This window comes from Pristis pectinata, chromosome 33 (genome assembly GCF_009764475.1).
Source record: "Pristis pectinata isolate sPriPec2 chromosome 33, sPriPec2.1.pri, whole genome shotgun sequence".
NCBI classification, from domain to species: domain Eukaryota; kingdom Metazoa; phylum Chordata; class Chondrichthyes; order Rhinopristiformes; family Pristidae; genus Pristis; species Pristis pectinata.
This window is the reverse complement of record NC_067437.1, coordinates 432,456-457,980: the sequence shown is the minus strand read 5'-3', so window position 1 is coordinate 457,980 and position 25,525 is coordinate 432,456. Positions and strand designations below refer to the sequence as shown.

Genomic DNA, 25,525 nt, shown 5'->3' with positions numbered 1-25,525 from the left:
ATTAAGGTCGGTCCCATCTCCCACTACCACCGCACTATGGCTGCAGTCCGTACCATTGACAAAATGTGCCACAGTTTCTCACCATGGCTATTCCAACAGCAACCCCCCCCCCCAAACACACAAAAGCAAGGATATGGAGTTTAAAACTGAGGTGTTGTCGGATCAGGAGTCAGGCGTAATGGCTGAATAAGAGTTGGAGAGTGTTAAGACAACAGAGTTTTGGATTAGCACAGATTTAAGTAGGTAGGAGGTGGGAGACCAGCCAGGCAAGCAGTGTAAATACAGGAAACGGTATCTTTTTATTTTGCATTCAGTGCTCTGCAGTAGAAGATAATTGTGGTAATAATGAAAGGGAGCACTCGATAAAACATTTCCAGAAAATGGTGATGAAAACAGACGGGTACAAACACTGCAAGGGAATAAACTGACCAGTATAAATAGGAACAGGGTATCTAAGAATAAGATGAAATATGGGTGATTAGTGAAAATAATACACTGCAAGCTGCCAGGTGCTTTCACAGTAGGGTGACAGATTCCTGACCAATCACAGGATTGGTGAGGGGAAGGAGGAGAGAGAGGGGCCAACATGACAGACCTGGTTGTGTTGCAGTGTATGTGGTATAAAGCTGGACCTCGTAAATTAAATTGATGTCACAAGGACTGGGTACTGCGTAACAATCCTCAGGTTAAGTGCAATGTTTATTTTATATAAAGGCTGCTAAATACTTGCAACCTGAAATCATATGAAAAATACTGGAAGTGCAGAGATCTGCCAAGCCTTGAAAAGGGAAACGACCAGGTTAAAATGTCATGTATTAACCCCTGGACGAAACATTCAGCGGTCTCTTCTCTGTTCACACCCAAAGCTGTTACTGTATTCCCACGGGTTTGTGTTCTCATTTCAGAGCGGAATGTTAAGGTGTTTATCGTGACACATGTTGCATGGAATTAATATGCCCGGGCGGCAGAAAATCCTTTTCGACCGACCCCACTCAGGACTGTGAATTAAATCATTTGTTTTGAATGGGAAATTCAAGCTGGCAAAAGAATGGCAATGCTTTTATTTTATCACATCATTGTTAGTCCTTCAAATTATTGATAAACCTTATCATTAATTTGAGATTTATTTTGCAAGGTATCAGGCAATGACTGACCGCAGGAATCTGAGTTTTAATGTACCCCAGGTTACCGCACCTGGCCCAGCCCTGGAATGACATCACACACTTTAGCATGACATCATCCCTATTGAAACCTCGCCCCCATCTCAGTTCCCATTGGTTGGTGGCGCCCGTTCCCACCAATTCCATAGGCTTTCCTAGACGTCAATCAATCTCGTCACCGCCCTCTCGCTCTCCTGCCTCTGCAGTGCTGGCCGGGGAATTGGACAAACTCCAGCCCCGATTGGTTGTCTCTGCTGTCAATTGATGTGATTGACAACTGGTATCCGCGTCTGAGCAGAAATGGCTCCAACTAATTTCCCTTCGGAGTAAATGTGGGCGGGAGTTGCAGGGACGGATTCTGGGAACCTTGGCTCCCTTTTTTTCAATGGGAAGTAGTGGATGAGTGAGAGGCATTGCATTCGTTTTTTGGGAGGGGGGAGTTTAATTTTAGTCGCTTTTGCATCCCCCCTCCCCTTTAAGGTGAAAGGACCTTTGGGGAGGAATGCAGGGGTAAAGTGAGAAAGGGGGGACCTGGGAGCAGGAGAGGGCGAGAGACTGGGAGCCCGGCTTGCAAATGTGAGTATGTGTTATATATAGTTAAAATATGCTTTGCGATATGAGTGTTTAATGATTTAATTCTAATGCCTTGCAAACACTATCAGGTCTGTCATTTGGTTTGTATACGTCTGTTACTGATGCTTTGAGGCTGAGATTTCTACATTGTGCCCATCATGAGCACGATTGCATTTCAACACCCTCTTTCTATTTGCAAAAAAAGAAACGTGTAGGAAAGTGCGAGTACTTTCTGGAAGGTATAGGGTTGTGTATGGTTTTCAATTTGTTGCAATCTTTCCCTCCCCCAGCCCTCTTCTGAGGGTGATGTGTTCATCGTGATTTAGAATGAAGGGGGAATACAGTGATTTGTGGGGCTGGAGACAGTATGCCTGCCTTTACATGGGAGGGCGAGGAGAGAGAGAGAGCATCACTGTATAAAACGCATTTTGCATTTGATTAGACACAACTATACTCAACAGAACCACATCTAATCTTTTTGTCTTTTTGAGATTTACCAATGGTTTTAGGTTGGATTTTTTTAAAAAAACCATCAGTTTCAGTCATTCCGTTTCTATCTCTGTTTTACACATGCCGATATGGGGACTATAAATAACCACATATTACCAAAAACCTGTGGGGTGCATCCAAACTGTGTTGCAATAATTTGTGTTTTTTTTAAAAACACACACCCTGTATTTTTTTTCAACCCAATCTCTGTCATTGTGAGGATGGAGCGGGCTCTGTGTGATCTGTGCACCAAAATAAAATTAGTCCAATCCTTAAAAAGAAACGCTGTGTTTCGCTGATTCGGTAAGGGTTGGGGGGAAAGGGTTTTGTCTTTCCCCCTCTACTTTATACATTTAACGTACAGCAATCTTTCCCTGGTACCTGCATTTCCTGATCCGCCTTGGTTACCTCAGTGATTTATAGACGTTTCCTTTAGATTGACTTGTCTCCATTACTGGTGGCGATACGGATCCGTTCTCTTTTAAAATGCAGTGTTTATGCAAAACAAAATCGATTCTTTATTTCAGAATCCACGTATTTGCATTCATCTAGCGAGCTGCGGCGAGCTTGTGTCAATGATTGCCGCTAATAATCGCGATTATGAGACCAGCAGATCAGTTGCAGCAACTATCCAGCGATGTGCAGTGCGCTGGTTTGTGTCCGAATTTGCTTTAAGGGGATCTCCGCAGTGGGGAAGTCGGGAGATGATTGTGATCTGTTGGTCTGTGGCCCCTTATGATTGATGTCTTTGAGAAACAATTCGTGCCGTTCGTGTATTCCATCAGCTGACCTGTGTCAGACTTTGGTGCCCCGTCAGTCATGGAGGCGAACATTTGTACACCAGCCGTGTAACATAATGAAAACGTGTACATACATGTGCCCGTATCATGTGTACATCTGATCACTCGGTGTACTCCGGGTTTGCAGTAAATACACCCTAACTGACTATTGCTTAATGACAAATGTTCTGTAAAAACTGCCATATTTAAATGTATCAATGGTTGGTTAATTCCTCTTACTAATTGAGTTCTTTTCTAGAAAACAGGGAGATTGTTCCCAGTAGGTGGATGTACCTGTGGTCTATGAACCTCAGGCCACTTTCTGAGCGAGAAACTTGCTGTGATGTGGCTGGGCCTCGTTCATAGTCACCATAAGGAGACAGCTTGCCAGGAGGTGATTGCTCCCTGACCTTCAGCTCACCTGTGTCATCTCCAAATGGCCCATGAAGCTGCCCTCACGGGGGGTGTCCAACTGGGAACTTCTCCATCTCAACACCTCTCCGAGCCAGCAGCTCAGTAGGTTGATGCCATAGCTGATAGCTTGTTCCTCTTGGTTAGTTAGTGATCCGTCCGTTCATCAATGGAGGAATAAACATGTATTTCTTGGGGAGTGGTGGATGATTGGACCTCTGCGAAGATACCTCCAGGGATCTGCACCAGTTGGAATCTATTTACCTGGCTCGGATAGATCTTGATCTGACGTTCCTCCAACTTTAGTTATATTAACCAACTACTGAATTATAATTCTGACAATAACTAGCAGTGTTTCCTTCTGTGGGAAACTATGCCATTGCTCCAGATTGTGTCTGGGATAAAACGTTTGGTTTGGTGGTTTTGCTGCAGATCTTGTATGTGGCTACTCCTGTGACTCTAAAGGGTGAACCCATGTGTACAGTTGTCTGCTTTATGGGTGCAGGGAAGATGGTGACTGTGATATTTGGCACTGCAACTGTGGACGTACATCTGACTCGAACCTTACCTGCTGGTTCTGTTAAGGTTTACCAGCGAGTCCTGTGCTGGGAGCCACTTTCTCGAGTTCCCAGGGACCGCACTATGTGTAGGAGACTGCTCTGCGGCTTCATTTGCACAGTCAACCCTTCCTCATCCAGCCGTGCCTCAACGTTCCAATGAGGTGGCCTTCTCTTCTAATGATGTATCTCCAGCACCCAAGTTGGACATTGGGCAGCAGTTCCCTGTTGTGGGTTGCATTTGTTCTCACGGACATCGGTCTGGTCATTCTGTTCTGAGACTTGGACCAGTCACTGTTTGACCCAACAAACAAAACCAGGAAATGCTGGAAATACTCAGCAGGTCAAGCCGCATCCGTGGATAATTTCAGGTCGAAGACCTTTCTTCAGAACTGGGTGGCAGGTCTTTGATGGTGAGCATTAACTCTGTTTCTCTCCTAGATGGGGCCTGACCTGCTGAGTGTTCCCAGCATCTGTAGGTTTTTTTGATTTCTCACCTCTGAATACAGAATCAGGAGCAACACCCACTCTGAACGGGAAGATAGTAAATGTGTGTAAAGGAAACACCAGGGGTGTTGGCCGTTGTTACAACTTCCAACGTGGATGGAAGGCTGTCTTCTTCCTAAAGACCAACGGCACCATGACCCTGGGTAAGGGACTTTGTTGTTGGACCACCACATGTTTGACACATCACTGAACATGCTACCCTGAATTCCCAGTAGGTTCTTCCTTCTCCTACCTGCACCGTTCCGTAGGGTCTGAGGTAATGGGTCACATCTGTCCTGGTTGGTCTTTGGGAGAGCAGTCTCACGCACACCACCTCCTTGCTGTTGCCAACTCTTTGTGCTTCTTTGTGGACAACACATGAAATGCCCTGAGTAGTTTCATCTGCCTCCTGCTTGGACCTAAGCACTCACTGGCAGAGCAGGCAATTTAGCTTGTGGACAGTTTGCATTGATTGCTATTGTTCAGCACACCTATTGACAGAAATCGTACTGATGACTGGTACTCGGGAGAACAGCAATGAATGGAGGGTGTCAGGCAGCTTCAAGCCGTGGTTTCTCGATGATCAACAGAAAGCTGCGATAGTGAAGGAGTAACATCTTGTTTAGCTCAATGAATCTTAAGTTCAACAGTCTTGCATTTGAATATGGACTTTTGAAATGTGAAGTGTTGCATGATCCTGGACAGCTTCATACATTAACATTAAATCTACATTTAAATACTTATTTAGTTTTATTTAGCGAGTGGCACAGTGGGCAGAGCCACTGCTCTAACCTGTTCAATCTTTCCCTGTTACTCAACTCCTGAAGACCCGGCAACATTCTAGTAAATCTCCTCTGCACTCTTCCAATCTTACTGATATCCTTCCTATAGTTAGGTGACCAGAACTGCACACAATACTCCAAATTTGTCCTCACCAATGTCTTATACAACCTTACCATAACATTGGTCTTTAAAGCGCATGTTACTGAGTCACACTTGCTTTCCAATCAAAGTGCCAAATGAGTGTGAAAATGTGTCCTTGCACGATGCTTGTTACTGGCCCTCCTCACCGTTGTGTGTACCAGGTGGTCCATGAAGGTCCCCATCACTGGGTGATGATTCTTCCATCATTGACTGCGTTTGTTTATTTCTTCTGCGTTTTTTTTTCCCTGTTTATTGTTAAACTTTATTCAACTCGGTGACTATAAAACCCGGCAGATCTTGAGCTGGAAGTTTCTTTTCTTGCTTTTGTTAATGTTCAGGATTTGTGGGCTGGGTGTAATGGTAATGAGGTACCAAGAAGCTCCCTCTTGCATTATCCTCTCAAATGCTATCAGGACATGGGCCACACTGGTCAGATCAGTGAGAAGTTTACTCGTAATTGAAGTTTTTACAAATAAAGCTGTTTAACTTTTTTTTTACTGAAAAAGGTCAACAATTCCTTTCCCTCCACAGATGCTGCTTGACCTGCTGAGTTCCCTCGGCAGGTTGCTTTTTAGTCCAGATTCCAGCATCTGTGGTTTCTTAGCCATAGAGTTATACAGCTTGGAAACGGGTTCTTTGGCCCAATTCATCCATGCTGACCAAAGTTCTTACCTGAGCTAGTCCCTTTTGGCCCATTTCTCTTTAAACCTTGTCTATCCGTGTATCTGTCCAAATGTCTTTCAAATGTTGCTTTTGTACCACCTCTGCCACTTCCTCTGGCAGCTCGTTCCATATACCCACCACCCTCTTGTGTCTCCCTCTGCACTATCCTGTCAAACACACCTAGGTCAGGTTCTGCATGGTATGTAAATCACAAAAAAAAGCATATGCTGGAAATCCAAAATAAACGGAAAATGCTAGAAACACTCAGCAGGTTCAGCAGCATCTGTGGAGAGAGAAAGAGTTAATGTTTTGGGTCCAAGAACCTGTTGCTAGGTTTTAAATTGGGTTGGAAGCACCTGACACCAAGCAGTGTGGAGCAGCTGTTGTGGTGCAAAATGATGGAGCCTGGAGCTGAAAGGAGGTAGGGAGAAAGAGGCTTCACTGCCACTGAGAAACTGGAAGGATGGCATTTGTACCGACCAAGGGAACAACACTTTTAGTAATTGTTGGCGACTGTGTACAAGGCAGACTGGAGGAGGAAGATGGTGGAAGATCCTGGAGGTAGGACATGATGGGAACCTCTCTCCCCAGCCAAGGCTCCTGCCTGCAACAGCTGAAGCTGTTTGGGTGAAGAAACATCTTGTGTCAGAAGGAGGTGCGTGTGTGACAGGACATCACAAGTGGATCTGCGTGAAGATGTCTCCTTCCCCCAGCTAGAGATCCATGGACTCAGAGCTATCTTCTAAGGGCTCCATGAAATACCATGGCATCTTGCTCTGATGTCAAGCCATCATCTTTGGCCTTCCTCTCCCTTTTCCATGCTCTGCCATATCTCCGATCCCTCATTTGTTCAAAGTGGGCTTGGCAGGTGTCCAGTCCATTATCTCTGGTGCCAAGGTCCTCTTGTTCACGTGCAGCTCTGCAGGGTTCTGTGGCTCTGTCATCTTTTGGATTAAGCATTACTTGTAGTTGTACCCATCCTAGGATGACACATGCCATTGTACTACCCTTTCTGAGGCAAGACCAGAGACTGGTAGGTTGAGTTCAATAAGAATGATTTGGAATTCAGTTTCGAGTCCACTGATATTTAAGAACATGCTTATTTTTAATGTTTTGTCTTGTCACCCTCCCAAAGGATAGATTAGTTAAATGTTCCCATTGGGGCTAATTTGCTGAACTAACACATCAAGAGTAAACAGTGCCAGAAAGAAGGAGATCTGTCACTTTCCTTCCACATCACACTTTGTCTCAATTATTCGGTGTAGCAAAAGGATGGGTCACATTCCAATCCCCCTCCTCAATCCCTGCAGTTGATGCCAAATTTCTCCGGGAATATTCCCCATCCATTTCCCCTACCCCAATCTTCATGCCAGGGTTCTGTTGGGACTCTTTCCCAGCCTTGTTGGTCAGTCTGTCCCTCCGGTTGGTAGCCCCATCCCCAGTGACTTGGTCCCTGACTTCTGCCTGTTGGTGCCTGTCTTGCATTCACCCTTCCCTCCACTCTCTCCTGTTTAACTTGATTAGTTGACTCCTTGGTTGTGGCATGAAGAGAAGCAGCTGAGTGCACGAGAGTGAGGTGGTGCCTCGTGAGGTGTGGTGGTTGGACTTGTGGAGTTGTGGACTGTCTGCTTGGTTCCTGTGTTGGGTAGTGATCTTTGTGCTTATGGGTCACTTGCCCTGCGTGGGTTAAGGAAATAACATGCAAAGTAGGAGCAGCAGTAGGCCATTCAGCCCCTCAAGTCTGCTGCACCATCCAATAAGATGAGGGCTGATCTGATCTTGCCCACTTTCCTGCCTCTGCCGTTGTCCATCTTGGCCTCGAATGTGGTTAGACTGGGCTGTGTCAACAACTCTGCCTTCCGTACTTGTGGGACTAAAATTCTCCACTATTAACCGATGCTGCCCTTGTTCTAGATCCCCGATCAGTGGAAACCAGTTCATCTTTAACTCTGCCACACTTCCTGCAAATCTTGTACGTCTCCAATAAGATCACATCTCTCCTCTTTTAAACTCCAATGAGTTTAGGCTCAACTGTTCCTTGTAACATTAACTTCATACCAGGGCTCAACCCAGTGAACTGTCTGAGTTTCTCTCTTTCTATTTCAAAAATAAATTTTATTCATAAAATATATACAAAAGGAAAAATGCAGTGCAAAATGTTTTGCATTCTTGGAGTTATTCAGTCAATACATTCAGTAGTGAACTGTTGGAGTTTCATACGATGTAAGAATATCCCTCCTTAAAGAAACCAAACCTGTGCACTACTCCAGCTGTAGTCTCACCAGTACTCCATAGTTGTTGCAAGGCTATATTCCATCCACCTTGTAAGGAAGGGGATCATGGTATGTGTGTGGTTGAGCCTTGGGTTTCACTGCAGGCTGCTCGTGGTTGGGTTGTATTAGGTTGCGGGCTTTGTGTAACCAGGGATAATTTTGTGGCCTGCATGTGTTGGGTTTGAGCCTTTGGTTTGTGGCTGAGACTGTGTGTGGGATGTGTGTACTTCATCTTCGGTGAACAAAGCATAACCAGGACATTTTCAAACCAACTCTCAGTTACGGCTTCACTGCAGAGGCTTCTGAAGAAGTTTGCAAAGAAAGAGATCAGTGATATGGAAAATATCTGGGCAAAAATCTCCTTCTCCCTCGCTGCTCTGTCTTGGTACAGTTAGAAACAGAAATATCTACAGAATTGTTAGCTGGAAGCCCCAAAATGCTCAGAACAAGAGGGCAGGAGCCAGTCCAGAGTGTGCCTGAGTGTCTTGTCTCCTCCTTACAGACTCTGCATTTTGGTAGCAAGGATAAGCAGGTCACAGATTCCTAGAGAGAAAAACATTTCCTTCAAGGGAGAGGATCAAAATATTTAGGAATAACAGATCCACAAATCATTAAAGGTAGCTGTGGTTGTTGAGACTGTTGAAAAGAACATTTAAGCAAAAGATCATTGTCAAAGGGACAACTTTGTAATGCAGAAATGAGGCACTTAACCCCACTTTGCATCATGGTCAGACCACATGAAGCAGTGTGTCCTGTGTATTACTGTAAGGATTGAGGGTACAGGATAAAACGGAATTGATGTACAAGTCTGATAATCCATTACAAAAGAACGAACAGCCTGGGTCTCTTTCCTCTGCCTTTTCTGCTGTAGTTTTAATAGAATCACTCGCTCTACTTGCCATAAACCATTTTGCTCAGTGAACGTGTGTGTCACTGGCCCAGTTCATTGCAAGCGGCGATCTGATAGAAATCTAATCATAAAATCTCTTGACGATCTTAAAAATTGAGGTGATTTGCAGAGGTAGCTGTGTGCCTGCTGAGGGGAGGTGGGATCCAAATTTTTTTGGCCATCTAACAAGTCCAAGAGGGGATTGGGGAGACATTTTTTATGTGATGAGAGTGTGGAACTCTCTCTCTCAGGGAGTGATGTGGCAAATAACAGGATGTAGTTGAGGGGAAGCTGGACAACAGGAGGGAGAAAGGAGTAGAAGGAGGTCCTCATCTCACAGATATTTCTTTATTCATGGACGTGGGAACCAAAGCAGTTAAAATTCAAGCACAATGGCAGGACTGGAATTGTATAGAATGGTTATGGACTCGTACAGCATGAAAACAGACCCTTCAGCCCCCTGAGTCCATGCTGACCATCAGTCTCATTGATTGCACCACTCACCTACACACTAGAGGCAATTTACAGGGGCTGATTTAAACCCACCCGTAAGTCATTGGGGTGTGGGGAGAAAACTGGAGCACCCAGAAGGAAACCCATGTAGTCACAGGCAGAAGGTATAAACTCCAATTGATCTTGTGTTGCTGGAACTGTGAAGGCATTGGCTCCACTAGCCGTGCCAGTGCGCTGCCCAGCTCCACTAGACATGGTGTTGACAACAAGCTTCCGGGGGGGGGGGGGGGGGGGGGGGGGGGGGGGGGGGGGGGGGGGGGGGTGGATGCGGTTACAACAATTGTTGCCCTTCATTTTGAAATGCAGTTTTATTTAATTCCTTGACTTTAAATTTCCTACATTTGGTCCAGTGACAGAAGTCCTTGCCCTCAGCCATGGTCCATTAGTTTAATGACAATGCTACCGTACCTTTATGGAGATAACAAAGGGTGGAGACACCTGGTGTGTTGTCCAGTCCAGAGTAAGCCTGACTGTATTGTCTCTTCTATTCCTTTCAGATAGTGCATGTAGGTAGGAAGAATAAGTAAGTCCCAGGTTTCTGGAGAGAAAAATAATATTCCCTTTGAGGTAGAGGATCAAAATACCCCGGGAGTACAGATCCAGCATGAAGCAGCTGGGCTGAATGCCTTCTTCCCAGCTGAAATCAGGCCTGTGGCAGTGGGTGAGGCCATTCCCTGGTGGCACTGACAAGATGGACAAGCCAAGCATCTTGAGATGTTCTCTGCTCAGTCCCCAGTGTTCTGACCCTTCCTGGTCTCTCGCACTCCTGCAGAAAACCATGGGTTCAAACCCTGTTCCACGTTGCTGAGCACCAGATCTAGCTGAATCTCTCGTGCACCTCTGAGATAGCAGAGCTAGAGAGCTGCTTGGGTACAAATCTAAGACCCAAACCTCCATCCAATGTGAACCCAACCTGACCCGACAGAAGCAGTACTCCCTTGGGGCATCACTCTCTCAACAGAGGCCCTCCTGCCCAATCAATGGACATTAATGACTCCAGCTCTATTTCAAGCTTGCTTCTCCTATGGAATCCAATATTTATTCCAGAGCCAACACAATGTTGGATAATCAGCAAACAATGGTCATATCATGGGAGCTTTCTGTGCATTTAGTGACTAAACTTTATTGCTGTTGGGCTCATCAGACATGGAAGTTGTGAAAAATTCCACAGAAATGCAAGTCTTCCTGGTGTACCTCCGAGGCCAGGTGGGAGTGGTTACGTCAGCCAGGAGCCCAGTTTTGAGCTACTGATGCAGTTACTGCCCTCTGCTGGAAAGTGGGAACGTGGGGCTGAGATACAGCTGAACTGTGATGGCTTCAGCAGTTGAATAGGCCATTGGCAGTTGACCATTCCTCGAAGAGAGAACGTGAGCACTTCACATCCACAAGAGTGAAGCCCTTCACAAACCACAAATTTCTTCCCAAACTTTGTTGCAAGCTCCCACAGAGCAATGTCGCCAACATCTTGGCAAAAGATTAGCCAGGACATCGGTGGGAATGCACTGCATTTCTTTGTAAAAGTCCAGGAGGGCCCTTTGCATTCATTGATTGAAGGGCTTTTCCCGATCTGACCTACATGTGCTACAATGGTTGACTCTGAGGTGGCCCAATGAATGCCTCAGTTCAGGCAGTGGATACTCCAGTCTGGGTGTTGACTCCATCCTCCCTCCCCCCAGCCCCCCCCCCCCCCCCCCCACACCTCACAATTGTATTTGGCATGAGAGCTGCCTGATCTGTCCTTGAATCTGTCACTGAGCAGTGTACCTTTCTGTGACAGTCACTGGAGCCACATCAGGTTGTCGGTGACCTGCACAGTTTGATCCCATAACTCTACAACATTCTTCCTCCCACATTCCTCTACAAGGTTCTTGGTGGGTTGGGTGAGGGTGCTGGGACAAACAGCTGATTGTTCCTTTATTGTCAGGAGGTCCAGGAAAGTGCTGATCCCCTTTTGCTCCTGTTTGTGAGGGAAGGACTGAAGACCAACTTTGTGTGGGTCCCACTGGCTGCCAGTGTAAGCAGAGTGATGTCGGGGCTGTGGTTCCAGAGTTGGCTGTCCACCTGTTGGAAATGTGATCCTCTGGTGGATTAAGGTTCCATTTGGAGATTGGCCCTGGGTTCTTGTACAATAGAGATTGTCCTTGGAAGAAATCTGGCCTCTGAGTCCACATGCTGATAGTCACACCCTAAGTCCCTCAGTCCACCCTTCAGTCTCCCTACAACCAAGCTGTTTGATATCTGCAGCTCATTACTGGGATTTGTTTGTCAATTACTCCTGGAATGTTTTGCTGCTGTTTCAAGGCAAGCTTCTATCTAAAGCTGGAGTTGGAGAGCCAGTAAAGGAATTGTACTGCAGTAATCAGGTTTTGGTCTAAGTTGTCTGGAGTCCAGGCCCAATGATCCAGAGACGTGAGTTCAAATCCCACCAAGGCAGCTGGGGAAATTTAAATAGCATTAATTAAGGAAGAGCTGGTATCAGTGATGGTTAGAATGAGACAATTGAATTGTCATTAAAAGTACAAAATATTGCTTTACTAATGCTCTTCAGGATAGTAATTGTGCTGTTCTTATCCAGTCAGCCCATTCTGTGACTAGACAAGGTCTGCCACCTTGACAACGTGATAGATCGGTCATAACCAGTCTTTATTTGGTGTTGTGACATCATTCACTGGGTGGTGGCCATGTTTGGGTACTGCCACAACCAGCATTGCCTTTAAATAAAACAGCTCATTAGAAAGGGGAAAAGGTTTCCATTCCACTCTTGACCACAGTGTTGGTCCTTGCAGGCCAAAGTGACATTACAACCCACTCCAGCACCGTATGAACTGGAGCAGCTGAAGGAGGCATCTAGCCACCACCATTAGGTGAGGGGTACTGGGCAGGAGGAATAAATGCTGGCCATGCACTGATCCCAACATCCCAGGGGTGATGCTTTATTCCAAGGAGTGTTGAGGAAATTGGCTTTCATGTTCAACCCCACCCACGTTATCAATGCCATAAACTTGAATTTCAGCAGTTCAAGGTGGTGCTTCACAATCCTCTCGAGGTTATTGTGGATGGGCCTTGCCAATAACAGACAGCTCCTGAAAAACACAACAGGAGAAATCCTGAGTACCTTCCTGCACACCACATTCCAGAATGTTCCAATTGTAGTTGGTGTAGAGAAGGCTGTTATACCTGGAGAACAGTGTGCCAGAGCAGGGGGCAGTGCTGTGGGCCATTGTAACCGGAGCTATGAACACTTTGCTGGAGGGGTAGAACATCAGTTGAATATTCTGAAGATTGGCACATTTCTGATCTTGAGCATCATGTTAACTTAATATTTCCTGTGTCCCTTATTAATAATAGAAGCAGAAAATGCTGGAAACACTCAGCAAGTCAGGTGGCATCTGTGGAGAGAGAAAAAACAGTTAATGTCTAAGACCCTTCCCTGGAATTGAAAAAGAGAAAATGAGCTAGTGATGGATAGGAGAAAGGGAATATCCCTGATAGGGTGCTTTGTGTTGCTAATAGCAGGGCTGAGGGACAGGTCAGGCTGTGTTAACGGAGAGGCTCTGATTTCCAATTATCTCTGTGTTTGTAGCACCACTCCAGCCTGACCTGAGAAACTGTCTGTGAGCCTGCTGCTGCCGGTAGCTGTCCTCCCGTCTCTCGAGGTTTCCAATGGTCTAACCCAGACAAGATGATGTGCGAGGTGATGCCGACCATTAACGAGGACAACCGTCGGGGCTCCCAGTATGGGTCGGATGACGCCAACTTCGAGCAGCTGATGGTGAACATGCTGAACGAGCGCGAGCGACTGCTGGAGAGTCTGCGGGAGACCCAGGAGAGCTTGTCGGGCGCTCAGCTTCGCTTGCGGGAGCTGGGTCACGAGAAGGAGTCACTGCAGAGGCAGCTCAGTATTGCGTTGCCACAGGTAGGAGGCGCCCTTTAGCAACTTGACACAAATGCAAGGCAATAGGAGTATGATCATGGCAGACCTCTGCTGGCCTCAGCTCCTCTGCGCCTGTTCCCCACTTCCCTCAATTCCTTGATCTTTCAAATATTTATCTATCTCCAACCTTAAATATGTCTAATGATCTAGGCTCCACCACCCTCCGGGGCAGAGAATTCCAGGGATTCACATCACTCTAAGAGAAGAAATTTTGACACACTTCACCCTTAAATGACTGGCACTTATTTTGTAACCATGTCTCCTTGTTTGTGACTCTCCCACCAGTGGAAACATCACAGCATCTACTCTGGCAACTCCCTCATGATCTTAGGACCTTGTACGCTTGAATAAGGTAACCCCTCATTCTCATAAACTTCAAGGAAAACCAGTACAAACAGTCCAGCCTCTCCTGATAGGAAAATCCTCTCATCCCAGGAATTAGCCTGGGGAATTTTCTTTCGATTACCCCCTACGTTACTTTCCTCTTTTAGATAAGGGGACCAAACCTGTGCACAACATTCCAGGTGTGGCCTCACCAACACCCAGTACAACTGTAACAGAATAGTCCTATTCTTGAACTCAAAGCCCTTTGCACCCAACTGTGTCCCCTTCCACACCTTAAAGTCCTAATGCAGAACACCCGATTAACCAGCTGGATGAGTAAGCGCGTTGGTTTGTCCCTCTTAAAACGAGGAAGTTGTGTTAAACCTCTGTCCAAGGTGGTTGGACCACAATTGTGAATGCCATATTATCCAAAGTCTATTGAAATGCAGAGGAAGGTGCAATTAAGAGGGGGGAAGAAAAAGTTCAATGAGGATGGATAGAGAGAGAGCTTCTGACTCAGGAAAGATTGAACAAACTAATATTTCTGCAGAAGAGATTCTGTAGGAAGTTATGAAAAGGTTTAACAGGGAAGTTCTAGAAAATGGTCAATAATAAATGCATCCAAGGATTTTGGAGGAAGCTTGTTTACCCAGAGGGTGAGAACACTGAGCTCACTCCCTAAACCTGAAGGAGAAAGGAATCTGTGATGTAGGGAGATGGAGACGAGAGGGAGGAGTCTCCCGGGGAGAATTAACATTGTCAGCATCTATTTCTGTTACGTGAGTTGTATCTGTCTACCTGTGTGAACGGAATGGGCCATTCACCCCTCTAGTTCATGCTTCAGTTAGACCCTGACTGACACGATGTATTACAATTCCTTCCTTCTCACCACTTGTAAAAACACTTGCTGTTAATCTTGGTTGTTAACATCAATTAATAAGGTCCCATTATTTTTATTGGTGATAAAGTTCCAGATTTGCAAAATAAACTATCTTGTGAGGTTTCAATATATTTCGGCATTCTTAAATAAGGGTATGTATTCGCCAAATGGTACCTTGATCAAATCATTCTCTTGTGCAGAGGACACAGAAGCTGAGTTCCTTTTGAGCATGGGATGGGTGAGGGGAGATTCAATGAAGGTGTTCAAAGCTGAGATCTTTTGATGGAAGGCAAACACACGAGTTGAAATCTCACTAGGACAGCAGAATTTAAATTCAAGCAGTTAAATTCTGAATAGAAAGATGCTCGTGATACCAGATCCATAACAACTCGTTTGATTTGCTCATAGCCTTTGAAATCTATGCTCCGGTCTAGATACGGTTGACTCTTAACTGCTCTCTGAAATAGCCCAACTACAATGGCATTTTCAGGGTGGGTAATTAATGTTGACTAATGCAAAAGAACTAGAGGAGATTGAGGCAGAAGATAAGAATTCTTTTTGTCAGCAAGTTGTGGGTGATCCTGAATGCAAATTGGTGATAAGAGGATTAGGTAGGAAACTGGAGTTCAGGTAGAAGCAGCAACTTTCAAAAAGGAATTTGGTAAATACATGAAAAAGGAAAAATAACTTTCAAGGCTGGAAGAAAAGAAGGGAATGTGCTTCATCGAAGGATTATTGATGCAGCTTGATTCTAAGGTGGATGTGGAGATGGTAATACAGGTGACAACAAGCCAGGCCAAAGGTAGTTCTTTTAAAGCTTTAAATCTCACATTTCAGAAGTATCTGGACGAGAATTTGAATTGCTGAGGTAAAGGCAGTGACAGATCAAGTGCTGGCAAATAGTCTTATTGATGGGTAATTGTGAACATGGTGTGCTGAAGGGCCTCTGTGCTGTAATGCTCCAGGGAGGGGGAATGAGTTTTATAGGAAGAAACCAGAGGCTGGGACGTGGGGAATTGTCCCTGATTGGTTAAGAGGTGCAGCAGTCTGAGGTTAGCAGGGCTGGAGAAGGACGAGAGTGCAGAGATTAGCAATGGATTAGTTTAGCAGATGGGTTAAGAAATGGCAGATGGATTTTAATGTAGAGATAGCTGTGAGGCAATGCATATTAAAGCAGGAAGCCTGACATGCAAGTGTTTGATTTGGCAATGATTGCATGATTGGTTTGTCATTTGGGGTGTCTTTTCAGAGTTTGCATACAGGCTCAGCTGTGGTGTAGGGGCAAGCACATCTGTATCTCGTTACAGCTGTTGCAGTTTGGTTCCTGTATCTCTAATCCTATGTAGTTTCAACAAGCTCTCTCTCAAAGTGGCATTTGTCTTGGTGAGTGGCGCCCAGCCAACTGAGTCTCTCTGTAGCAAGCTGTTACCCGGCTTCCTGCTGCTTTCTCGGTCCTTGTTTTTATTGGATTGACTTCAGGGTTGTCCTGTGGAGTGACCGAGTAGAACGGGCTTGTTCTCCCAAGTTCAGGGAATAGGAGGTGAACTGGTTGACAGGAGTATCCTGAAATGGTTGATGCCAGTCCCCTGTTCTGGGGGGTCCAGAACTCGTGACTGGGAAAGAATTTTCCTCTTGGGACTTTGAATCTTTGAATTCTGTTCTAGAGGGCAATGGGTGCCCTGGTGATGAGGTTATTAAAGGCTGGAATCCAGATGCTTTTGGAGAAGATCGGGGACAAGAGGTTCAGACAGGAAGGCCATAGCATTGTAGGAACAGGCCCTTCAGGCCAGAGTCCATGCCAACTCATCTACACTAATCCCCCCATTCTAGTCAACTTCCCCAGATTCCATCGTTCACCCACACTACAGCGGCTAGTGTTCCTGCCAACCCATGCGTCTTTGGGATGTGGGAGGAACCCTGTGCAGTCACTGGGAGAGTGCAAACTCGACCTCGCTGGCACTGGAGGCCGGGTGTTGAGGTGGAGGATCAGCCGTGATTTTATGGAATGGTTGATGTCAGCCTTCAGTTTCCTTACGGTGCAGTGCTTCTGAGCAGAGATGGGAGGACAAGGTTTTCAAGTCTTCAGTATCGATTGTGTCTTGTCCATGGAGGTGACAAGGTGCTGGCTCCAAGCTTGGTCTTGTGTTTTGCCTGCAGTTTCTAAGAGTTCCAAAATGTGCAGCTTTTCTCCCTGGGTGAGGTGAGATGTACTGAGCAGCATCGTTGTAAAGTGGATGATGTCGATTGGTGAGGGGTCGGCTTGGCCCAATGATGGAATGAATGTGAGAAATGGAGTGGTGGGGTGGCTGTTTGGCCCCTCACACCTCTCTACAGCAAGGTTGTGGCTGATCTTTACCTTGGGACAACTTTCCCGTAATAACTCTGTACCCCTTGATTCCCTCAACATCCAACAGACTATCAACCTCTGGTGTCTGACCTAACCTGGGCTAGGTTATATGTGACTCCAGACCTCACCTCGGCAACAATTGGGGATGGACAATAAATGCTGGTACCTGCCAGTGATGTCCACAGCCCATAAATGAATCTAAGAGAATGTGTCTGATGCAACTGAATGGCCCAACCCATATCATTGTTATCTAACAGTTTGACTCCAAACTTTAGGAGGATGTATTGGGACAAGGGCCAGAGAGGCTGTGAGATAACTCTTGAAAGAGGAAGGTGTGCTGGAGAGATTTTGGGAAAGGATATCCAGAGTATTGGGTATTAGCAGCTGAGTGCCTTGGCTGCCAGTGGTAGATGGGATGCTCAAAGGGCCAGAATTTCTGATATTTGAAGGGTTGAGGGTGGAAGAGGTTCGAGGTCATGAGAGCAAAGAGGAGCTGGAAGGTGATTGGGGTGGGGTGGGGGGGAGGTTGCGAAACAATGGATGTGAGTTTGGACGCAGAGCAGACTTGTGGTTGGGTTCAAGTTTCTGGATTAACTAGCCAGTTATCAGCTTGTGTACCTCAGCTGCCAAGTATGAGCCATCGCACGAAAACTTCACTCAACGGCCTGGGAAACACAAATGCCAGTTCTTTTGTTTGAAGATGGAAATGTGATCCTATTAATGGTGCCTGTTTACTGAAGCTGCTCACTTAGTGTGAATCATTGCCTACGATATCCCAAGGATAGTGGGTACTTCTGAACACTTCTCTCTGGCACTTGTTTAAAAGCCAAAAGCAGCTCATTGAGGTCCTGTGCTTATTTATGAACTCCCTGACTCTGTCAGTGGCTCTTTTTGTTGGCAGAATTCTGACCTTGATCATGGACGAAAGAGCAGATTTTCTTCTTCTGGTTATAGCTCACTACATCTCCCACGTGCTCCTGTGTAGATGGTATTATGCACAAGATGAAAGTGGAAGAATTTTTCCAGTAAGATCAGACCTCCCTTTTTTGGATTTTTTTTTATCTTTGTTATTGACTGGCTTTAAGTGAAAATGTGCAACGAATTGTGGAAATTATCAGCCCTCAGCGAGATGGGAATAAAACTATTCAGAAAGCTGTTAAATCCCTTACGAAGAAACATTGAGAATGGAAGTCCTAGACTGCAATTTCTGAGACAGTAGTTGACTAGTTTTCAAAAAAACTATTTGCAGAAGATTGGAATAATCCCATCGCCATACCAGATCTGAAAATGCTTACAGTCATGGAGCAATACAGCATGGATACAGGCCCTTCAGCCCAATGAGTCCATGCCAACCACATTGTCCACCTAGCTCGTCCCAATTTCCTGTGTTTGGCCCATATCCCTCCAGGGCCCTCCCCTCATGCACCTATCCAAGTGCTGCTTAAATAATTATCAGAACAAATTTGAAGAAATAACTTGGTATAAAATGCCTTTTGTGTCTTTGAGATTTCAGAGTCTTCCAAAGCTGAAAGATTATGTGTAAGGCACAATTTTTGTGGGAAAACACAACAGCCAAACTGCACAAAGCAAGCTCCCACTAACCGCAGATGCAATAACTACAGGTTTAATCGTTTGGTGTCGGCTCAGAGATTGGGCCAAGACTCTAGGACAGCTTGCTGCTCTTCCAACAGCATCTTGAGATCTTCTGCCTCTGCCCAAGAGGTTTTGTGTTTTAACATTGGCACCAATGTCAGTGCACCACACCCTGCAAGGCAGAGAAAAGTGGGTGGAGGGATTTCGAATGTTGAGAGCTTCACATCCTACATGAGGGGGTCCAACAGCTCTCGAGGCATGATGTGCATTGATTCTTCAGCATTGTCAAGACCATCCATGACCGAAACACTCTCGCATCTGAGGTGCAAGACCAGAAGACGGTTATCAAGGACCGAGAGGCAGTCAGCGACAACTAGAAGGAAACCTTTGGGAACTCCTCAGCCACGACTCTGTCCTTGACACGAGTGCCTGTAACTGAATCCCACAGCAAATTATCTGGTCCAGTCCTGTCATTCCTTCTGACAAGGCTGTAACTGAACAACCACAAAGCACTGCAAATGGACAGGATCACTGCAGATAGGAACTTCAGTAACAAAGTAGCAACCTCATTTCCTGTGTCTGGAATAAGGAGGACGTGCTGGGGGACCTCAGACTGCTGTAATCGTGACCATCTTCATAAATTGGACTCTGGCAACTGTAGAGGGCTTTCTGCCACAGGGGCAGTCCTTAACTGCTGCCTCTCAGTGGCCATGGCTCAAACTGCAGTGTGGATTCTGTTCATCTGGAAGCAGAGTGGATGTGATCTGCACCATGTGAAAACCCCAGGAGAAGTACAGGAGCAGCACCAACTATCACCTGGCTGCTTTTGACTTCACCTCCTCAAATTAGGCTGCCTGCAGAAATTCACCTCTATCTAGCCTTTGCTACATGATGGCATCCAAGTTGTGATCAACTAAGGGTCCCCGGCTAACCCAGTCTCAGCGTAGACCAGTGTAACCCAAAGCTTTGTTCAAGAATTCTCACAGCAATGCTACGACTTGCCTCCAACAAACTTCCTGCTGCAGTGGAACATACCCATTGGACAAGGGAAACTGCTCCTCATCACCTTCACTCCAGAACCAAGGTCATCCCAGCTTCACTTCTCAAGCTGCAGTACACAGATGACACTTGCCAACAAGTGTGTAAAGGGTAAGAAGTTTTTTGCCCAGAGGATGATTGGTATCTGGAACACACTGCCTGAAGGGGTGGTGGAGGTGAAGACTCTCACAACAGTTAAGTATTTAGATGAACACCTGAATTCCAAGGCTGTGGACCAGGTGCTGGTAAGTGGGATTGGTTTAGATATGTACTTGATGGTCAGCATGGACACGATGGGCTGAAGGGCCTGTTTTGGTGCTTGGTACTCATCCTGGACTTGTTCCCTGAAACCTGAGTGGGTGGACCTTGCACTCACCATCTGGAACGGTGCTACATTGATGTACCACACTGTCTACAACCAGACCAGGAAACATGGACCACCTCTGGGCAAAGCAAATGTTGATGAGGTGTGCCAGCCTCCAGGGGTATGAGGAAAAGCTCTGGGGGGGGGGGGGGGGGGGGGATGGTTCTGAGGAAAAGCTCCAGTGATCAGAGTTCAATCCTGACCTGTAGAGTTTGCATGTTCTCCCTGTGACCGTGTGGGTTTCCTCCGGGTACTTCCGACTTCCTCCCACATCTGTAAGTTATCCCTAGTGTGTAGGTGGACGACAGGACCGACAGGTGGTTTGTTGCAGATGGGAGGGATTAATTTACAGGGAAAGGTGGGGAATGTGACTGTTGGGAATGCTCCGAGAGCTGGCATAGACAACGGGCTGAATGGTCTGTGAAGTTGTAAGCAACAATGAGAAAGTTCTAGATCAAAACTTCAAACCTACCAGAAGGTTTATGGTCTACCAGGCATTAGTGGTTCCTGTCCTCCAGAGAATTGGACCATTGAAACACACGGCACTGCACGGACGAGATATCAATGCCACTGGCAGGATCAATGAATCCACCTGCCAGGTCGACACCCCCAGCTGTCAAGGCCTGACACCAGACTCTCACAACAAGCACTCTAGTTAGAGGCCTGTAACAGCAGGAGGATTTGGTTTTAAGCGTTTTAAGGAATTCTCAGAGCATTTCTGAGGATTTTGCTCTCTCATCTCCTGGATCCTTCTGACACGAGGACTTGAAGTGAAGAAGGAACATTCAGGAGACCTGATGCAGGGCTTCAACCTGAAACGTCGACAGTTCCTTTCCTCCCAGAGATGCTGCTCAACCCGCTGAGTTCCTCTGGCAGATTGTTAAAGGTTCAGCTTGGTGACCGGGAAGAGAAGCTCCATTTTGAAATGAGTGGGATGAATCCAGGCAGGGAAGGTTGCTTGGTGCAATGAGCTTGCCTGTCTCCATTAGTTCACACGCTGCAGGAAGTTAGGGCAAAGGTGTGAGACAAGATTGATAGTCCACCCAGTCTACACACTGTTGCTATGGGAACAGGCAACAAAGAACGTGTTAATGTGCTTCTGAGATTGTGGAAACCTGAGTGTGAAATCAGTTTGGGATAATTTAATATCAGTTCAGGGGCTCCATTGAAATTTGCAGCACGGCAGGAGGCTATTTGGCCCATCGTGTCCTTGCTGGGTGAAAATGGAGTGCTTTGTATTACTCTTGTTCCCAGTGCTGGGGCTGTAGGCCTGGTAGGCTATTGCTCTTCAGTGCTTTCTTCGGGGTTTTACATCATTATGAGAGTTTGTGCCTCTACTACCCTCTCAGGCAGTGAGTTCCTGATCCCACCATTCTCTTTTGAGGGGGGGGGGGAATACTCCATTTTCCTTTCTTCCAGCAGGAACAGGCCCTTTGGCCCAACTGGTCTATGCTGACCTAGATGCCCATCCAAGGTTATCCACTTCTCTGCCAAGAGAGAAGGGTCTTTTCTTGTTTAGGTCTCTTAATTTTAAACACTAATTGATCTTTAGAACCGTAATTCTGCAGTTCTCTTTATAACCTCCCCTACACCCCTGTAACGTGGGGAGCAGTACTGCACACTCTGCCCTCTGCAAACAGTGGTGGAGGTTACCTGACTCCAAGTGACAAATCCCACTCTGCTTGCTGTGGAATTTGAATCCGGTTAATAACCTGGAATTTCCTACAAATTCCATAAGCAAAGATGATTACAAAATCTAGCAGATTGTTGTAGAAACTCCTAATTTACTAGTAGCATTTGGAGAAGAAAATCTGCTGTCTTTACTGGATTTGGACTATATTTGCCTCTTTGAAAGTGCCTTCTGAAATGACCACACATACTACTCCATTGTTACCACCTTCCCAAGGGGCAATTGGGGACAGACAATAAATGCTGGCCTTGCCAGAGAAGACCAGATCCTGGAAAATAATCAAGTTCTGGTGTGAATTCTCTGCTCTAAATGCAATGCAGAGAATTCACACCAATGCAATGCTAAATGCAATGCCTCTGCCGATCCCTTGTGCATTCTAATTTCCCTGCCCTGCCACCTTCAGGGACCATGATTTCCAAGCTCCCTCTATTTCCCTACACGTCCCAATATTCCACACTGGGGAATGGCCTTGCTGTGTTTGCTCTTCCCAAATGCATCACTTCATATTTCAGCTTTGGGACCCAACTAACAATCCACTGGTCTCTTCCTGCAGCCTAGAACTTTCATCCTCCCGACCACCTATCTGTGAATTCCAGTATCATCACAAACGTCTCAATCGCACATGTTAAGCCCAATTCAGAAGGCAAGGGGCTGGTACTGACCTCTGGAATCTATGTAGGCACGAAACCTCCTGATGACCATTAATTAGCCCGTGCTTTCTCCCTCCCTGCTAAATTTCGATCCAGTTTGCTTTCCCTGTGTCACAAGGGGTTTCACTTCACAGAGCAGTTTGTCATGTGAGACTTAGTCAAATGTCTTGTGGATTACATTCAATGTGCCACCTTTATCCCCTCCCCCACCTAGTTATCTCCTCAAAACAAAAATCAGTCAAATTACTTGGATGTGGCCTTTCCTCAACAGATCCACAGTGTGATTTGTGTTAACTTTGGCATGTTGTTGTGGGGCACTTCCCCTCCTGGGCTGCAACTCCTGATTCTAGATGAGGATTAAATACAGAATTTGGGCAATCTACTTTAGTAGCACCACAGCCAAGTTACTGCAGTGGTATCTAGTCTGGGATGTAATCTTGAGCCACAGTTCTAATTCCAGATGGGGAATTTAAATTCTGTTAAATCTGGAATTAATACCTTTACCTGTAGTGTAGCAGTTAGTGTAACGCTATTACAGCGCCAGTGACCTGGGTTCAATTCCAGCCGCTGTCCGTAAGGAATTTGTATGTTCTCCCTGTGTCTGCGTGGGTTTCCTCCTGGTGCTCCGGTTTCCTCCCACATTCCAAAGATGTAGGGGTTAGGAGCTGCGGGCAGGCTATGTTGGTGCTGGAAGAGTGGCGACACTTGCGGGCTGCCCCCAGATCACTCTACGCAAATGGTGTATTTCACTGTGTGTTTCGATGTACGTGTGACTAATAAAGATCTTAATGGTGTCCGTGAAACTATCAGGTTGATGTTGGCTTGTATGTAACTCCAGACCCCCCTCAGTCCTACCCTCAAAGTACGAGCATATGGGGCAGGAAGTGGCCACTTGGCCCCTCAAGTCTACTCCACCGTTCATGACTACTGTGATTGTGACCTCAATCGCACACCTGCCTATTTGTGCTAACCCTCTACCCCTTGTCAAAATCTTTCTACCTCTGCCTTTAAAATAAAGAATCTGCTTCCTCTGTCCCTTGAGGCCCAGAGTTCCAAAGACTCTCAACCATGGCATTGTACAGCTCAAACAGGTCCTTCAACCGCCCCCCTCCCTCACCCCACCCAGATTCTACCCATCCCCAATCTGGGAGAAACCAGAGCACCTGGGTGAAACCCCTGTGGTCATTGGGTAAATATGCAAACTCCACACAGACAGCTCCTGAGATTGGGATTGAACCTGGGTCACTGGTGCTGTGAGGCAGCTCTATCCGCGTCGTCACTGTGCTCTCCTCAGAGTTTTGTTTCATCTGTCATAAATGGGTGAAACCTCTTAAATGAAACATCCACTTCCTGCCACCCTGCTGTGGTTAGTGGCCTATTTGGGAAGGGCAATTAGTGACCTTCAGCCAATGAAGGTAATTAAAAATACTAGGAGGGAGTTTGGTATCTCTGCTCCCAGGTCCTGACAGCAAAGGGCAGTGTTTTTGAATTGTGGAATCTTTTGCTAGGCTCATTCCTCATATCTGCAGAAGCATCGTTCTCGTCACTGATTTTAGAATAAAAGGGAAAAGGAAGATAGGTTTGCTTCTCTGTAGTCCAGAGGTACCCTTCCAATGCATTTGTTGTTATAATGTAGGCATTGTGGTAGTCACTGGCCCCCACACAGTCCTGTGTACTGACACCCAGGTAACAAGATAGGGACAGTGCCTCTGTCCTTAAAATGCTGCCTCCTGGATCTTCTCTCCAGCTGAGAGAGTGGAGTGGGTTTATATGTCCATCTAAAATACAGTGCTCCCTCGGTACAGTGCAGCCAAGCTTTCTGTGCTTGTGTCTGGACAGAGTCTTGCGCCCATAATGAACTGAGGCAAGGATGTTATCGAATAAGGGACAGATGAACTGCCAGTCTTCCCACTGCAGCACTGAGGGAGTGCTGCACTGTCGGAAATGTGGGAGAGGAGGAAACCCGATTGCCTGAGGATTGTTGATGCTTCCTGACACACTGCTCCCAGACCACTTATCCAGTAACGATCCAGTTCTTTCTGAATTTTATCCTCGCAGCCTTCCTTGAATGCTGGTCGATATATCAAAGTGGGTTTGTTTCTGCACCATCCTCTGAGAACACCTCACCGTTGATTTATTCAAGATAAGAACAACTTGCCTCAACTTGAAGTCAAGTCTCTTCCGAACCTTTGAAGATTTGCTGTTGACAAACTTAATCACAGCCATTTCCTCTCTCTCTCTCGCTCTCTCTCGCTCTCTCAAGAAACCAGGACCCACATCCCCCATGGCCTCTTTCAAAATTGTTGTGTCTTTCAAATTAGAATTGGCACTCAGACAGATAATCCAACATTCTGTCTGTTTAGGCTCTGGATTCTGCTTCCTGAAAAATGAACACATTGCGGAATAATGTGAGTAATCTTTCTGAAAGAGCCGTAGTCGGGGAAACAGGTTCCTCCACCCACAGAGTTCACCCTGACCATCAAACATCCATTTGCATTAATCCCATTTTATTTGTTCCACATTCCACTCCCGACAAATTCTACCACTTGCCTACATACTGGGTAATTTACAGAGAATTAATTTACCAACCCACATGTCTTTGGGATGTGGAAGGAACTCTGAACACCTGGGGGGGGGGGGTGGAGGGGTGGAGGGGGGAACTCATGTGGTCACAGGGAGGACTTGCAAACTCTGCACGGACACTATCGGAGGTTGGGATTAAACTGAGGTGTCTGGGACCATAAGGCAGCCGCTTCATATTGACCTGAAACAATAATTACCTCTCCACAGAACTTGTGTATCAGCTGAATTGTTCCAGCATTTTCTATATTTATCTCAGACTTACAGTTGTTGATTCTATCACAGAAATCCTGACCCATGTCTGCTTTTGAAAGGCTGCCACAGGTGACTTGAGGATGGGCAAAAAATGCTGACTTTGTTGGCAATGTTCACATCATTCATCCTGTGAATAAATTTAACGAAGATCCC

At 46.1% G+C, this 25,525-nt stretch overlaps 1 protein-coding gene across 2 annotated transcripts in view; it reads left to right on the top strand.

Annotated features, from left to right (window-relative positions):
• The first annotated feature begins 1,535 nt into the window (after positions 1 to 1,535).
• The window catches only part of ppfia3 (PTPRF interacting protein alpha 3), a 106,207-nt gene continuing 82,217 nt past the window's right edge, over positions 1,536 to 25,525 (top strand). The window contains exons 1-2 of one of the 2 annotated variants that reach the window (XM_052042905.1): positions 1,536 to 1,736; positions 13,301 to 13,633. In XM_052042905.1, the coding sequence (XP_051898865.1) occupies positions 13,400 to 13,633 (234 nt within the window). In that variant the 5' untranslated portion in view covers positions 1,536 to 1,736; positions 13,301 to 13,399. The remainder of the gene's footprint in view (positions 1,737 to 13,300; positions 13,634 to 25,525) is intronic. The other variant, XM_052042904.1, reaches the window with a different exon arrangement.